This window comes from Schistocerca gregaria, chromosome 7, assembly GCF_023897955.1.
Source record: "Schistocerca gregaria isolate iqSchGreg1 chromosome 7, iqSchGreg1.2, whole genome shotgun sequence".
NCBI classification, from domain to species: domain Eukaryota; kingdom Metazoa; phylum Arthropoda; class Insecta; order Orthoptera; family Acrididae; genus Schistocerca; species Schistocerca gregaria.
The window spans coordinates 76,030,979-76,047,943 of NC_064926.1; the positions used below are offsets into that span (position 1 = coordinate 76,030,979).

Here is a 16,965-nt window from a genome sequence, read left to right on the forward strand (position 1 = left end):
GTCGATTCACTTCTGCCGTACTCAATAACACAAAAAGCTTTCTGTTGAGCGGTCGCCATCTTAGCATCAACTGACGCTGACGTCTAGTCAACAGCGCCTCAAGCGAACAAATGTACAACTAAATGAAACTTTATAGCTCCCTTAATTCGCCGACAGATAGTGCTTAGCTCTGCCTTTTGTCGTTGCAGAGTTTTAAATTCCTGAAGTTGTGATATTCTTTGTGAATCACCCTGTATAATAAACACTATTCTACAGCAAAATGGAACATATCAAAATATGAGGATAAGTCAATTATTATCTGCAAAGTAGTTATAAAATTTTATTGGAATCAAATAGGAAACTTACAAGAACACCATTTTTTGACACAGTCTCCTTGCGTTTCAACGCACTTGGTCCATCATTGTACGAGCTTCCTGATAGCCTTATAAAAGAAGGTTCTCGGTTGTGCTGCAAGCCAGGAATACACTATTTCTTTCACTGCTTCATCCGAGGCAAATCTATGGCCTCTTAATGCCTGTCTGAGTGTACCAAACAAGTGATAGTCAAAAGTGACAATATCAGGACTATATGGAGGTCAATCCAATACTTCAAATTTGAGATTCTGGAGCATTTCAGCAGTGTGGGCAGCAGTATGTGAATGGGCATTGTCGTGCAACAACACAATACATTTTGACAGCAATCCTCAGGGTTTGCTTCAAATTGCAGGCTTTAGCCTAGCAGTAAGCATCTCATTGTAATGTACACTGTTTATTGTTGTGTCCCTTTCCCCATAATGTTACAGTGCTGGACGTTGTGCATCTCAAAAAACTGTAAGCATCAGTTTTCCTGTGGACGGTTGGGTCTTAAACTTTTTCTTGCATGGTGAATTTGGATATTTCCATTCCATACTCTGCTGTTTACTCTCCCACTCGTAATGATGGATCCATGTTTCATCACCAGTAATGATTCTGCCTAGGAAGTTGTCCCATTCGTTACCATAGTGATCCAAATGTTTTTCTCAGATATCCAAGCGCATTTGTTTATGCAACTGTGTTAGTTGTTTTGTGATCCATCTTGCACAAACTTTACGAAACCCAAGTCTGTTGTGGATGATTTCATAGGCAAAACCATGACTAATTTGCAGGTGGTGTACCATTTCGTCAATAGTTAATCATCTGTCTAAGACAATCATTTCACGTGAATGCTCAATAGTTTCTTTATTTGTGGCAGTAAACCATCATCTGGCTCCTTCATCGTGCATAACACTTGTGCAACCATTTTGGAATTTTTCAATCCATTCGTAGACACTCTGTTGTGGCAAAATACTGTTACCATACTGCACCCAAAGTCTCCAATGGTTTTCGGCCCCTGATACACCTCCTGATCACAGAAAACACATCACTGAACGTTGCTCTTCTACAGTACAAATAAACAGCGGAGCAGGCACGATTAACAGCACAGCAGCTGGAAAATTGCAAAGATAAAACAACAAATAAACAAAGCATGTGTCATAAACATAAAACGACACTACTGCCAAAATAAACAATAATATAACTACATTGCAGATAATAATTGACTTCCACTCGTATCTTCAGACATAGCAGCAAAAATGGAGATACACCATTATCATGTTGGCCAGAAATTAACAATTTTAAGAGCAATAATTTCTAACTCATGCTAATAAAGTGACAAGACAATACTTTCCTTCCAATAAGACATGCACTTACCCGATAGATTTCTCCAAAAAGCACTGCAAAGAATGGCAGAGCACTTCCTACAGCAAGTGTTGCAAGGCATCCCACAGTGATATACAGCCATTCTGGTTGGTTGAGGGACATAATGCGTCCAAGATCAGCTTCTGGAATTTTTTCCTGTAAACAGAGCATGTGGTACTTTGTCATACTGTCATTATTCAGTATTGATTCCACAGAACACTGTGGTGGACACCTCTCTTATATCTCTGAGTATGAACCTAGAGGCACTGAAAACAAAGCTATATGATATACTTGTCAACACTGCTACTACACTGTTGAGGAGTTCATGAAGGATGAACTGAACATTTGAGCAGGATAAATTTACATGTAGTCTTATGTGTAAATCTAGGTGTCCTTCACAAAAGGGAGGAAAAAAAAATAAAAGTTTATATTGATGTTAAAATCCTTTGTACCAATTAGTCCTAAGTTGTGTTATCCATTTTTTTGACATGTCTCCTGTACACTAATCATATGATTAGAAATTGTGTGTTACGAGACGAATAAAACACTATTCACTATTCTCCTTGCATTCTCATTGCCCATAAACAACCACAGATTGTTGCACTGTATCTTATTTAAAATATAACAATGATGTAAATAAAATAGATAGAAACTTCCACATGGGAAAAATATATTAAAAACAAAGATTCCAAGACTTACCAAGCGGGAAAGCGCCGGCAGACAGGCACAATGAACAACACACACAAACACACACACAGAATTACTAGCTTTCGCAACTGATGGTTGCTTCTTCAGGAAAGAGGGAAGGAAAGGGAAAGACGAAAGGATGTGGGTCTTAAAACCCCAAAGGAAAGACGAAAGGATGTGGGTCTTAAAACCCCAAAGGAAAGACGAAAGGATGTGGGTCTTAAAACCCACATCCTTTCGTCTTTCCTTCCCTCTTTCCTGAAGAAGCAACCATCGGTTGCGAAAGCTAGTAATTCTGTGTGTGTGTTTGTGTGTTTTGTTCACTGTGCCTGTCTGCCGGCGCTTTCCCACTTGGTAAGTCTTGGAATCTTTGTTTTTAATATATTAAAATATAACAATGATGATAAGCTTAACCAGCATGGTCATGTGATGTTCAAATTACTTTCAATGCGTGTATCAAGACCACCTTTTCTAGTGGCTATTATGTCATTTTTAACTGAGATGCAGGCACAGGAATCTCTTTGGGTATGTAACAATAGAACAAAAGAAACAGCAGACTGAAATTTTATCTCCTACTATGAAGTGTTCTGTTATAGCATTCATTTATTTTTGTTGAAGTAGTAGAGCAATGATCATTTAGGTGCCAGATTTGCTTTTGACATTGGATGTAATGTATGGTTTTAATTGGCCATGAAGATTCTGATAATTATTGATTAATTGATTTTTGTTTCATCCCATTTGATTACATTTTGTACAAGGTGTGTACTTGTAATATAGAACACGTCAATTTACACCCATTTTCTTGCAATATTTAACCTATTTATTACAATTTAATACGTGAAAGTGGCAATACATATAATAATGTTGCATACATTTTTCACCCATCTTTTAGGTCCTGAAAATTATTTACATACTACATTATATTCATATTTACATTATTCTCTCAGTATTCACATTTTCAAGTTATTTACATATCATAATATTTTCAGTTAGTTACAGCAGCTTTATAATAGTAACAGTAGCATTTTCATTCATTGATACATATACTCTTCTGCACTATAAAATTCTTTTTCCATTAAAATAAAATTAAGTCATTTTGTATAAGCCACTGTGCTGTGTTATTTATTGACATAAATGCATTTCTTTCCAGTGTTCCCAGATTTTTTTCTACACTCAGTAGTGTCATGTCATCTGCATATAGTATTTTTTTTTTCATCTTTCTCAATATTGTTTACAAATAGGATGAACAGAAGTAGGCCAAGTACAGATCCTTGAGGCACTCCATACTTAATATTTCTGATTTCAGATCTGCATCCAGTTGCTGTTCCCACATACTGCTTTCTGTTGTTGATGTATGATTTTATCCATTTGACTGCATGTCCACAAACACCATAACTTTCAAGTTTTTCATTAAGTGTAGTGTGGGTGATTGTGTCAAACACTTTAGACAAATCCACAAACATAGCAGACATAGAGTTCCTTTTGTCTAATGCATCTATAACAGATTCTGTGATGCTTGAGATGGCAGTTTCTGTAGATTTACCTTTTGGGAAACCAGGTTGTGCTGAAATCAGAACATTGTGTTTCTTCAGGAATGTGGTCAACCTACTATGCATGAGAATCTCTAGTATTTTTGAGAAACCAGAGATTAAAGACACTGGTCTCTAGTTATTTGGATCACTTTTGTCTCCTTTCTTAAATACTGGTACTATTTTGCTCACTTTTAATTTTTCTGGGAATACTACTTCTCTAAATGAGCAGTTTGCAATATCCAAAAAAGGTTTGATTATTTCTTCATTCACATGTTTTATTAAATAATTTGATATTTCATCATCTCTTGCAGACTTTTGGGGTTCTAATTTCTGGATTATTTTTATAAGTTCTGTTTTTTGTCATTGGTTCCAGAAACACAGTGTGGAATGGTTGGCCAATAGTTGTAGCACACTTTGACAACTGATGATTTGTTTCCCCTTTTAAATTTTGTACAATATCCATAAAGTAGTTGTTTAGTATACTAGCAATTTTTGTTCCATCTGTAACTATGTTGTCATCAATTCTCATCCACTTAATAAAATTGCAGTTTTTTACACTTTTTGGCCATATCTTTCACTGTTGATTATATCCCATGTTACTTTGCTTTTTTTATTTGAATTTGCAAAGGCCCTGTTTATTGAAATAGCTTTTACTTCTATTATTAATTACCTGTACTACTTCCGATACTGTATATATGTCTCAATATTCTCGGCTTTTCTTAGTTTCTTCAGTCTAGTCCAGAGTTCAATTATTTCTTTCGTAATCCACTTCTTACCGTGCCCCTGCTTTTTCTGATAGGCTACTTTGGGGAAGACTAAATGAAAGTGATGCAGTAGTGTGTTAAGAAATATATCATACTTCTCATTTGTACCTTGTTCTTGCATTGTTTCAGCCCATTCTTCTTTCCTCAGTGTTGTTTTGAAAATGTTCATGTTTTGTACATTGATAATCCTGACTTCCTTCTTATCTTGCATTTCTTCTGTTTGAGCTCCTATTTATGTGGATGTGAATTACTAACCCATACTGGTCAGAGATTGCTGTCTTTAGAAATTTTGCTTCACATTTACTGTTTTCAATATTTGTGATTATGTTCTGACGATTATGGTCTGACTATGGACTGACTCTTGTAGGTACATCTATTATTGTTTTCATGTTACACAGTAATAACGTCTCTTTCAATTTTTGTTTTGGTTTTGATTTTTTACCCATATGTATCTTATAGTCTCCACATATTACAACATCTTTCATTTTAATCTTCAGTAATAATTTTTCTAGGTTTTTCAGAAATATTTTAATTTTACCACTTGGGGATAATTTTGAGCTCTTCAATAATTATGCCAGTAATTTCAAAAACTTTTTCAATGCAAGGAAAGTTTACATATTTACAGTATTCAGTATCTTGTATACTTCCACTTTTCTTCTTGTATATAGTAACACCTCCACATTTATGTTTTGATCTACAGAAATAATTAATCAAATCATAGTCTCCTATTATTAGGCTACTAAGTTCTGCTTCATTTAGCCCATGATCACTGGTACATAATAAATATGGAGTTGCATTTCATTCAACACCACTTCCACTTCACATTTTTTGCTGCCTAAGTACTAAATATTTTGGTACAGGATTTCAATTTTTTTTTTCGCTTTATGAGTCCTGATTTGCTGAATATCTGTTGTAGTTGGAGTTTTATACATGACTATGCTGTATTCATTATAATTTCTCTTGCCCTCCTCCTCTTTTGTTAGATGTGGAATAAAAAACCTTTTGCTAAATAGTGGGGAGCTGCTTGTACTCTCTGTTTAGTCCTCATTGGTTTCCTTTCAATTTGTTCAACTTTTGAAGTTGTTGGTTGTATGCTTTGATGTATTTCACAATCTTTTTGTCGTGCTCAGTGTGATGTTTCCTTTATTACGTTTAATCCACTATCAGTTGTTTCTTTTGACACACTGTGATCTTCCTTTTTTTTTTTTTTAATAGTGTGTTTGTTCCAATATTGCTGTTAATGCTGCATCTGCTTCTATTTTTGTTGATTCAGTGTGGTATATTTCATTGTTGCAATGTGATGGTGCAGTTTTTTCCATCTTTCTGGTTTTTTCATTCTATAGAAGATTTTTCATTCTATAGAAGATTTTTCTACTTCTGGCATGATTGTTACTGCTATGTTTTTTCCCATGACTATGGTCTGCTTTTTGGTTGTTACTGCATACTTTAGTCCCATATATAGTTTCTTTCTTCCTCTTTTGTTTATATGCAATCTTTGCCATGTGAAATCTTATCTTCTTATGAATCTGTTTATACCAAGTACTGTGGCATGACTGAATTGTTCACCTGCTATTACAATGCACTTGTTCAGTTAATATATGATATAATTTTCTGTATCCAGTCTTAATGGTATGGAATTGTACACAGTATCACACCCGTGTGTAACATATTCCTGATTAACTCTTCTACAGCATAATCAGAACAAAATGAATCGATATGGGGAGAGAAAATAGGAAATGACATGAGGATAAACTAAATTAATTGAGAGCAGTTAAATAAGTACATACATAATTAAAAACAAAGTTCTGAAACTTCCTAATAGATTATAACTATATGCCAGATCAGGACATGACAAAAATTCATGATTTAACCCACAAATCTGGGTTTAAGTTAAAACTTTGCTGTGTACACTACAGAAAACTTCCAATCATCAACCTGCATAGATACCAGCCATTTCTTCAAATTGGGGAAAAAATAGTAGTCCAAGGGAGCAAAGTCTGGAGAATGGGGGGATGTGAAGAGAGTTGGAATCTTATTTCCATTAATTTTGCGACCACAACTGCTGAGGTGTGTGCTGGTGCATTGTGATGGAAAAGGACATTTTTGCTATCCAATCACTGGCATTTTTCTTGCAGCTCAGTTTTCAAATGGTCCAATATGATGAATAATATGCATCTGTAATAGTCTTTTCCAGATAGACGATGAGGATTATCCCTTGCGAATCTCAAAACACAGTCGCCATAACCTTTCCAGCCGAAGGACGTCCTTCGCCTTTTTTGGTGCAGATTCTCTCTTGGTAACAGGTTGTTTTTTGGTCTCAAGAGTATAGTAAAGTATCCATATTTCATCCACAGTGATGAAACGTTGCTTAATGTCCTGCAGATTCTTCCTGAACAGCTGCAAACCATCCTTGCAACACTTCACATGATTCTGTTTTTGGTCAAGTGTGAGCAATTGCAGAACCCATCTTGCGGATAGCTTTCTCATGTCCAAATGTTCATGCAAAATATTATGAACCCGTTCATTCGAGATGCCCACAGCACTAGCAATCTCGTGCACCTTAACTCTTCTGTCATCCATCACCATATTATGGATTTTATCAATGATTTCTGGAGTTGTAACCTCCACAGAGAGTCCAAGATGTTCAGCATCACTTGTGCCCATATAGACACTCCGAAAATTGTGAAACCACTTATAAACTGTTCTAATCAAAGGTGCAGAGTCACCGTAATGTTTATGAAGTTTCTCCTTAGTCTCCTGAGGCGTTATGCCTTTCATAAAGTAGTGTTTAATCACCACACAAAATTCTCCTTTGTCCATTTTTTTTGACAATCACTCTACTTCCTTGATTCACACAAATGCCAAACACAAAGAAATAGACCAATATGGTTGAAACTTGGTGTGCGTTCTTTCCAAAGATGCTACTAACTAAACATGACCTCAAGATGCACTGGTGGTGCCATCTCTCGCACTTTGCATGGATTTTTCAAATGCCCCTGGTACTGAAGAACAACTACAGAGATCTGAGGAACAAGAGGTATCAGATCTCTGGTGATGCTAATGCCATGAAATCACTGATCATAAGAACAAACATGCAATACAATTAGTGAGAAACTATTAATTACCATGTCATCTTAGTATGGAAAAAAGAAAGTTGTCACAAGAAATTTTTTGAATTTTTATTTGTAAATCCAAGATTTATAACTCACACCTTTTTACTTTTGCCAAAAATCTTCCGAAATTGAAACGTAAAGTATTGCAAATCTTTCACTCCAGTTGTTGAGCAAAAATTATTCAAATTCAAATACTTTTTGCTTAGTATTCATTATCTGAATGCTGTAGTTTCCATTGGAGAAAAAAAAAATTTCAATCCATACTACAACAACAATCTGGAACTGGAGGTTTTCTGTTTAAGACATCAGCTTTCTAGTAGGGTTGAGACCATTCTCAGTTATATTCTATGATTTATGTATCTTCTTGCATCCTTGATACTTTAGAAAGAGCTTCTTAATTTCAAAAATTTAAAAAAAACTGTAATATCCAATTGGAGGAGGAGATTACTGTTTAACGTCCCATCGACAACGAGGTCATTAGAGATGGAGCACAAGTTCGGATTAGGGAAGGATGGGGAAGGAAATTGGCCATGCCCTTTATAAGGAACCATCAGGGCATTTGCCTGAAGCAATTTAGGGAAATCATGGAAAACCTTAATCAGGATGGCCATACGCGGGATTGAACCGTCGTCCTCCCGAATGCGAGTCCAGTGTACTAATCACTTCGCCACCTCGCACGGTGTAATATCTAATTATCACACTTTGTTTCTTCTTTTATTATTATTTGACACATCTAGTTATGTAGGATTAAATTGAAGAGCAAATATCTATGGTCACAGAACAAGTCATTATATGAGTGTAAGATCACAAAGATAAAAACAGATGAACTAAAATCTACATGAATCCTATGAACAAGAAGCTGTGACTATATATTAGCATAATCAATAATATAACACATGAAATTGCATAATTTCTTTCCCAGAAACTCCCTGACAGAATAGGAAAGTGTGAGGATTACCACTAAGATTTTTTAACTCTTCTGGTAGCTTACTAAAAACGGATGCAGCAAAATACTGCATGTTTCTTTATTCTCTTTTTTCCATCCATAATTACAGTTTTATACAGAATGAACAACAGTTTTTCAAGTTGCATGCAGTTTGTATTGAAATATCTGTGTAAAAAGCAAATTAAAATCATTAACTTGATGAAATAGTACCTCTTCCACTGATGTACCAGGTTGGAGATGATCTTTTGGTGAAGAAAATTTCCTTGAGAATTCAAAAATTTGTCCATCTGCTTTCTCACCAGTAACTGCTTCACTCTGCTGCTGTGTTGGTTCTGGATAATCGGAGCAACAATAAATTACCAACAAATTCTATGATTTGTACAATAACAACAATGAAAGGATACTTTTTAAGCAAACAATAAAAGGAATTATGTAAATGCATACCACCCAACAAGTAAAATAAAATCATCCATAGTGTCTACATTTTTTATATATTAATGCTGCTGATAAAAGTATATTAAATTTAGAGAGCTGGTGACATCCTTGGTTTTATCATAAAGAACACTTTCTAGTGTGTATAGCTCATATGCAAAGACAGGTAAGTTCCTCACCCTCTGTAGGTGGCAAAGCTAACCCATTCTTAAAATAAGTGAGAAAAATACTGAGAAAATTACAGACCTATATCATTGTTACCAGTGGTTTGTAGGATTTGTCTGTCAAACATAACTGATTTACTGGAAAGAAAAAAAATAGTCTCTGATACTTAGCATGACTTCAAGAAGAAAAAAATACAGAGTAATAGCTGTATATGAATACACATGCTCCATATTAGAAAGGAGACATTGCACACATCTCCCCTCAAGGCATGATACTTCTTAGAGCAATCCTGTTTCCTCCGTACACAAACAACTTACCACTGAATACCAGTGCCACTCTTTAAAGATGATACCAGCATCCTTCGGTAGCAAAATTATCACGATTAGATTAGATTACATGAAATGTACTTTTCATTCCACAGATTGATTATTGGGTCATTGTAGGTGACTATAAATGAAGCTATAAGTGAGGTGAGTCACTGGATTGATCGAAACAATCTGATAAGCAATGAAAAAAAACACCATCCTAAACATTCATCTTAGAACCGGGAAAATTAAAAACATTACAAAAACTCATGGCTCTGAAATATCTCAGCATTAGGAACTAGATTTTAGGTCTGTGAATCCAGATCAAGATAAAATCTCTCTCTCTCTCTCTCTCTCTCTCTCTCTCTCTCTCTCTCTCTCTCTCTCTCACACACACACACACACACACACACACACACACACACACACACACACACAACTGATAGTTGAATAAAGCATGCTACACATTATACCAGGTTTTTCCAGAGCTTGCATGTCCACTGGAGGAGCGTGGTGCACCAGCAGATGCAGGTGAGCAAATATTTGACATGTGGGTATGCAAGTGCTGCAGGGCCATAGTCTACCTGTGTGTACTCAGCTGATGCAATAGGATTATGTAGAGGAGCCCAGCCAAGTGCCTTGTCAGTGTGCAGAATGGGTGCAATTGTGTTACCTGGCACGCATGTGACTGAGAGCTAGCCGAGTGCCCGGGAAGGCCTGCAACCTGTGGGTCTGTGGTGAAACAGCCTACCTTACGCATTCCCACATACTACACAAACCCAGATATTGCTCACAATGTATACCAAACACAGTTTCATAGTCCGTGGAGACTCTCCACCTAGCTCAGACATTTTCCTGGTTCATAAAAGTGTGTGGGTAATATGTGTGCAAAGCCAGCAAACAGCTATAGACTTCTCTTCCAAAAATCAGTTAGTTTACTTCTTGACATCATTTACATACTGGAAATGTGTCTGTTTATTAAAAGTAATGCCACTAATGGTAATATCCATTATAGATACGTGACAGAAAATGAAACTCCATATTCAAATAATGTGTATATCTGCCTTTAAAAATTCATTGTTTAACCAAAGTATTCAACTACACAACAAACTGCCAATAAAAATAACAAGATGAAGTCTCTCACTTTGTTTAATATGAATCTGAAAGCCTCCTTGCTTAAGCGTTGGTTATACACCATATCTGAATTTTTCATCAATTTATATGCAAATAAATATTAAATCAAATAAAAGAATGATTTTTGTACAAGAAATAAGCACTAATGTAAAATATGTGTAAACAAATGTTTGTATAATATCATTTGTAGCTATGCTGGTCATGTACTCTATGTATGTTTGTGTCTATCTCTCCATAGATGAGTTAATGCAAAATGAGAAAAGTAATATACAATTATTAACATTTACTTGTGGAAAATTTGTGAGCAATGCAAGCAAGTACTGCAGAAATGTTTGTTTACCTGTAAAAATAAGAGAGAGAGAGTGAGAGAGAGAGAGAGAGAGAGAGAGAGAGAGAGAGAGAGATAATGTGTCAAAGGAGCAGGAATGAAGAGCACACTAAACATTACAGATCACAGATGCATGAAAGAAATAAGTAACAGTGTTCTCAAAAGTTTATGAATGTTGACTATGTTTATGACTTGATCTTTCTATCGGCTTATAAGAAAAGATTTGTATATTGCCTTGATATTGTCATATTTCAGAAATATGTGGAATCATTCCAGGGTACACCGAAAGAGCATAACAACAGCCAGGTGAAAACGTATTTTGGATTCAAGTGCATGTCAAAGATAATCTTAAATCCTTTTGATCAAACAGTCCACCACAGGTGTACTGCCGGTCATAGTGTCCAACAGAAATAATATTTCAGGGCTCAGACATGTCACCATCGCACGACCGACTTACGCTATCTGATTGAAAAGTTTCTAGACGCCCTTTATGTAATGTGGAATTGGCCACTAGATATCAGATATGTGGATCCACCAGTATAAAAAGAGGCAGGGAATATTATGTTACCAGTAGAAAAGCAACAACAGGAGAATGGGTCAGTCAGAGACCTCACTGACTCCTAGCGTGGACTTATTATTGTATATCACCTGAGTGACAAATACATCTGGGGCATTTCAGTCCTCCTGAAGACAGCCTAGTTAAGTGATGGGGATGTGACTGTGAAGTGGGAGCACCAAAGATCAACCACAGCTAGGTCGAGACCAGGCAGGCCTCATGCACAGACGAGCAAGGACTGTCATGCACTGCAAAGGGTGGTTGTAAAAGAAATCTCATAAAATCAGTGGCAGGAATCACTTGTGAATTTTAAAGTGCTATCAGAGGTCCAGCTAGCACAATGACTGTGCGTACTGAATTAAAATGAAAGGGGTACAAAAAACGAGCAGCTACCCATAAGTCATACATTTCTGTAGCCAGTGCTAAATGATGCTTGCAGTTGTGTGAAGAGTGACACCATTGGACATTGGATGACTGGTAATGAGTGATTTAGAGGACGAATAGTGCTGTACCCTCCAGCAATCCAATGGAAGGGTTTGGATCTGGTGAATTCTTGGAGAACTTTACTTGCCACCAGGTGTAATGCCAACAGTGAAGTATGGAGAAGGTCGTGGTACTGTATGGGAATATTTTTTGATGTTATGATGAGGTCCCATTATTGTGCTTAAGTAAAATGCGGAAGAATATTAATATGTTTTACAGCATTGTGTTCTCCATAGAACTAGGTAGATAAACAGTTCAGAGACCTTGATTGCATCAGTATCGCACCACACACTGTAATAAATCAGCACCTGTGAGGCAATGGTTTGTGAAAGATAAGATTCCTGAATTGGACTAGCCCACTCAAGAGCCCCAACCTGAACCCAATGGAACACCTTTGGTATGAATTAGAATGTCAATTTCACTCCCCCAGTGTTCAACATCGCTTTTTTTCTCTGGTTTTGGCTCTTGAGGAAGAATTAACTGCCATTCCTCCTTCACAGACATCCAAACACATCACTGAAAGCGTCCCCAGCACAGTTCAAGCCACCATTAAAGTGAAGACTTCATACACCTCATACTACTGTCCACTAATAGGTGTCCAGATACTTTTGATAACATCGTGTATATCCCCTGCCACAACAAGCCATTCACTCCTCACAAGCACTTGCATCGTCATCTGTAGTAGTATCAAAGTAGTTTCTCTGTCTGCTCTGATCATCAGATCATTGTGTTTGGTGAGAATCTTCTAAATTAGACCTAGTGTTGGTTCCCAAGCCTTGCTGAGATTATACCCACAATCCTGACTGATATAGATTATCCCTGGTGCAAATTTTGTTGACTTCTATTATAACACTGCCCTGTATTTGGAAGTCTGCACTAAAATCCTGGTATGTTCATATTTCATTACATGATTCTCTAACAAATAGCAATCTGCAACCACAAACGTGTTGAGGCACATTAGTCGAGTATGCTGCTGGTGTTCTTGGCCTCGATCTTCAATGGTGCACACTCTTTGTCCAATATACATTTGTCCACACTGACATGCAATCTGATATACCCTGAGCTTCCATAATCTGAGGTCATCTTTGACACTTCCCAATAATGCCCATGTTTTATTGGGCAGGCAAAAGACAGTTCTTAGCCACTGCTTTTTCAGTATGTGTCCTACTTTTCTCAATAGCATGCTGGTGTATAGTATACAGGTTACCTCTTACTCCGTGATTTCTTCCCTCTCCATTTGTTGTACTGTAGTAGCAGAACAAGGACCACGCTTACTCTGCCATTCTGAGTATCTTTTTTCTTTTTTTTTCTTTTTTTTTTTTTTTTTGGAACACAGTTCTGAGACATTTCATTTACTGGAGCAGACGCTCTGCACCTCATAATGTGTGTGCCCTGTGTACTAGAGCTTTCATACCCCATTTCAATGTGCATAGTGGTGGCAGCTATCTGCATGCAAATACGGGTCAGTGTGCATCTTCTTCCAATACACACAGTGCCCTATGGTTGACATCAGCTCTTCTCTTGACTACTAAGTCCAGCAATAGCAGTATTCCTCCTCCTTTGGTCTCCATAGTGAATTTGATATTGGGATGTACAGAGATCAGGTGTACAAGGAAGGCAAGAAGTTTGTTCCTCCTATGGTGCTGATGACAAACATGTCATCCACAAAAAGCATGTGGGATTCTACTTAGATTACGTAAGGGTCTCTTCCTCGAAGTGTTCCGTATATAAATTCACAGCCACTAATGAGAGTGGGTTACCCATGGCGACTCCATACATCCATTAAATAGAAAATATGAAGAGGTTACAAAATACCTGAAAATGTCAGTGGCCTTCTCATCAAATTTCTGACCAATGAGTTCTGGTGACTCATGTAGAGGCATCCCAGTGAATAACAAAACCATGTCAAAACTCACCATGATATCGGAGTCTTTGAGCCTGAGGTCACTGGTGTGTTTCACAAAATCCACAGAATTGTAGATGTGATGTGGACATTTACCCACATAAGGACTTAGTATCTCAGTCAGGTATTTTGTGATCAAATACATAGGAGCTTTGATGTTGCCGACAATGGGACATAACAGCACCTAATCTTTCTGGACCTTAGGGACTCCATAAAGTCTTGGCAGTACAATTCTTTGGGGTTAAAATTTCTTGATGACCCCTTCTGCTAACTTCGATTCCTTAAGAAGTGTGTTTGCACTGGTCTTGTTCTCCAACTTCTTGGTGTTGTCAGCGTTGATCTTCCTGTGTCATCATTTAGCAAGCTCTGAATCTCTCAGTGTAGTCCTCGTGGAAGAGAACAACAGAAGCATTGTCTTTGTCATCAGGTTGCATGCCAGTGTGGACAAACAATGTGCACCACTGAAGATCAATGCAAAAAAACAACAGAGACAGACTCAATTAATGTACCTCAACAAGTTGGTGACCACAGAGCACTGTTTGTCAGAGGATCATTGATGGAATATGAACCTACCAGGATTTTAACACAAGCTTCCAAATTATGGGGCAGTGTCATTAGAGAATCCACCTGGAATGACTGGGGCTAGTTACGAAAACACTCGCCAAACACAACAATCTGATGACCAGGGCAGACAGAGCAACTACATCAACACTATCACAGACACTGATGCAAACCCCTCTGTGAATGCTGATGTGTGCCCTCAGGCATGGACCGACGAACAGAACAGCTTGTTGTGTGAGAGGATACAAGCACCTGTGTACCTCCATGAGCTCAGTATGTCAACACACCTGATGATGGCAACACATCAGATCGCCAAAATTTTGTGCCCGTTGAACACTATGGACTAGCAGTACGACTGTAGATTGTTCAACCACCAAATATGCCAGGAGAAACTGGAAAATTAATTCCTTTTGTCCAAAGTTCCTACTTTCAATAGATGTTGTTATGGTGATATTGAAAAAAGTTTCAAATTGAATTTCATAACTTACTAGACAATTCTGTCTTCAGGTTTTAGAGCAAAGATCAAATTAATGTGTAAAGATGGTTACAATAAATTAGTTAATATCACATAGGTGTTTCAGATAAATACAATGCTGTCATACTTTACTCACCATCTCTTCCTGCAGCTGCTACTAATTTGCTGTAATATCCATTCAGTGCTATTAATTCTGAGTGAGTACCTTCCTCCACAACACAGCCTCCTGAAAGAACAATTATGCGATCTGCAGACACCACTGTTGACAATCTGTGTGCAACCAGCACAGTGGTACGACCTGCACTGGCCTTCTCCAGTGCTGCCTGGACGTGGGCTTCACTATGGGTATCTAGTGCAGAAGTGGCTTCATCCAGCAACAGAATGCGAGGGTTGCGCACAAGGGCTCTTGCTATTGCAATCCGCTGTTTCTGGCCACCTGAAAGTTGTGCTCCTCTATCTCCCACCAGAGTATCATAGCCCTGTTGAAATTAACTGTATAATAAGTACACATTGGTGTCATTAATCAATATTTTTTGTATAATCTGCTGTACTAAACGGCAGTGAAGATTACAGCTATGTTCTACCTCCCTTTGTCACCCATGACACTTCCTCAGTATGTAATTTTTCTAAAGAAAGGTTTTAATCATTATATGTACATTATATGCAGTTGCAGTGACCTCTGATTTCTGTGTATATTAATGCTAAAGAGGGAGAGGAGGAGAAGGAGTGAGGAAGAGAGAGCGAGGGAGGAAGGGTAAGGATAGAGAGGTGCACTGTACTGAATGTCTTTGACTTGAACCTCCTTTTAATATTCTTTTTTCCTTATTTCTTTATTAAATGGAACAGTGGACCATTCATTATTTCCATCATATACAATTTCTTGTTCTAATGCTTCTAACCTAAACTAAACTAAACTAAAATGAACTCCGTCCAACCGAGCCTTGGAAGGTCTAATGGTACCGACCAGCCACCGTGTCATCCTCAGCCCAAAGATATCACTGGATGCAGATATGAAGGGGCATGTGGTCAGCAGACCGCTCTCCCAGCCGTTAACGAGACCGGAGCCTCTACTTATCAATCAAGTAGTTCCTCAGTTTGCCTCACAAGGTCTGAGTGCACCCCTCTTGCCAACAGCACTCGGTACACAGGATGGTCACGCATCTAAGTGCTAGCCCAGCCCAACAGCACTTAACTTCAGTGACGTGACAGGAATTGGTGTTACCACTGTGCCAAGGCCATTAGCACTCTAATCCTTCAGTGGGGTTTAACAGCACACTTTTTGTGTTATGATTAATCACATCAACAACATAAATGCAAAGCTAAAATGAGCAAGACATGATCATCACAAACAACTGTTAGAATTTGGAATAGTTTATCCCTGTTGTATCACACAGGTTCAATACAGAAGAAATAATTTCAGCAAGATTACATCAATCTGAGATCAGCGTCATGAAACAAAAGAAATGCAACAACTGATACAAACATAAAATCGCAATGGCAAGAAAACTGTAATGTTAGAACAAACTTTATTCTGTTGTACACAGTCGATGATGATCAGTTTCAAAGCATTGACCAGAATCAGCACTAGAATAAGCACAAACTGTAATTATCAATTCATATTGTAATAATGACATTAATAGCATCATTCTGTGACAGATTGTCTCACTGACTATAAACATAAATATCACACCTATTTGGCAAAATGACATTTTTCAAAAAAATGTTGGGAAAACTCAGATATTTGTGGTACACTAATGATTTCTTAAAGATAAATGTCAGGTTACAGTGTGTGTGCGTGTGCGTGTGCGTGTGCGTGTGCGCGTGCGCGTGCGTGTGTGTCGGGGAGGGGACGGGATGGGAGGGGAGGGGAGTGGGGGAAGAGGGGGA

The 16,965-nt window shown here is 37.6% G+C and overlaps 1 protein-coding gene across 1 annotated transcript in view; it reads right to left on the reverse strand.

Moving 5' to 3' along the window:
- The window catches only part of LOC126281289 (multidrug resistance protein homolog 49-like), a 290,653-nt gene that overhangs the window by 78,771 nt on the left and 194,917 nt on the right, over positions 1–16,965 (reverse strand). Inside the window, exons 13-15 of the mRNA XM_049980112.1 lie at positions 15,215–15,557; positions 8,947–9,068; positions 1,707–1,850 (exon numbers count right to left, since the gene is read on the reverse strand). Coding sequence (XP_049836069.1) covers positions 1,707–1,850; positions 8,947–9,068; positions 15,215–15,557 — 609 coding nt within the window. The remainder of the gene's footprint in view (positions 1–1,706; positions 1,851–8,946; positions 9,069–15,214; positions 15,558–16,965) is intronic.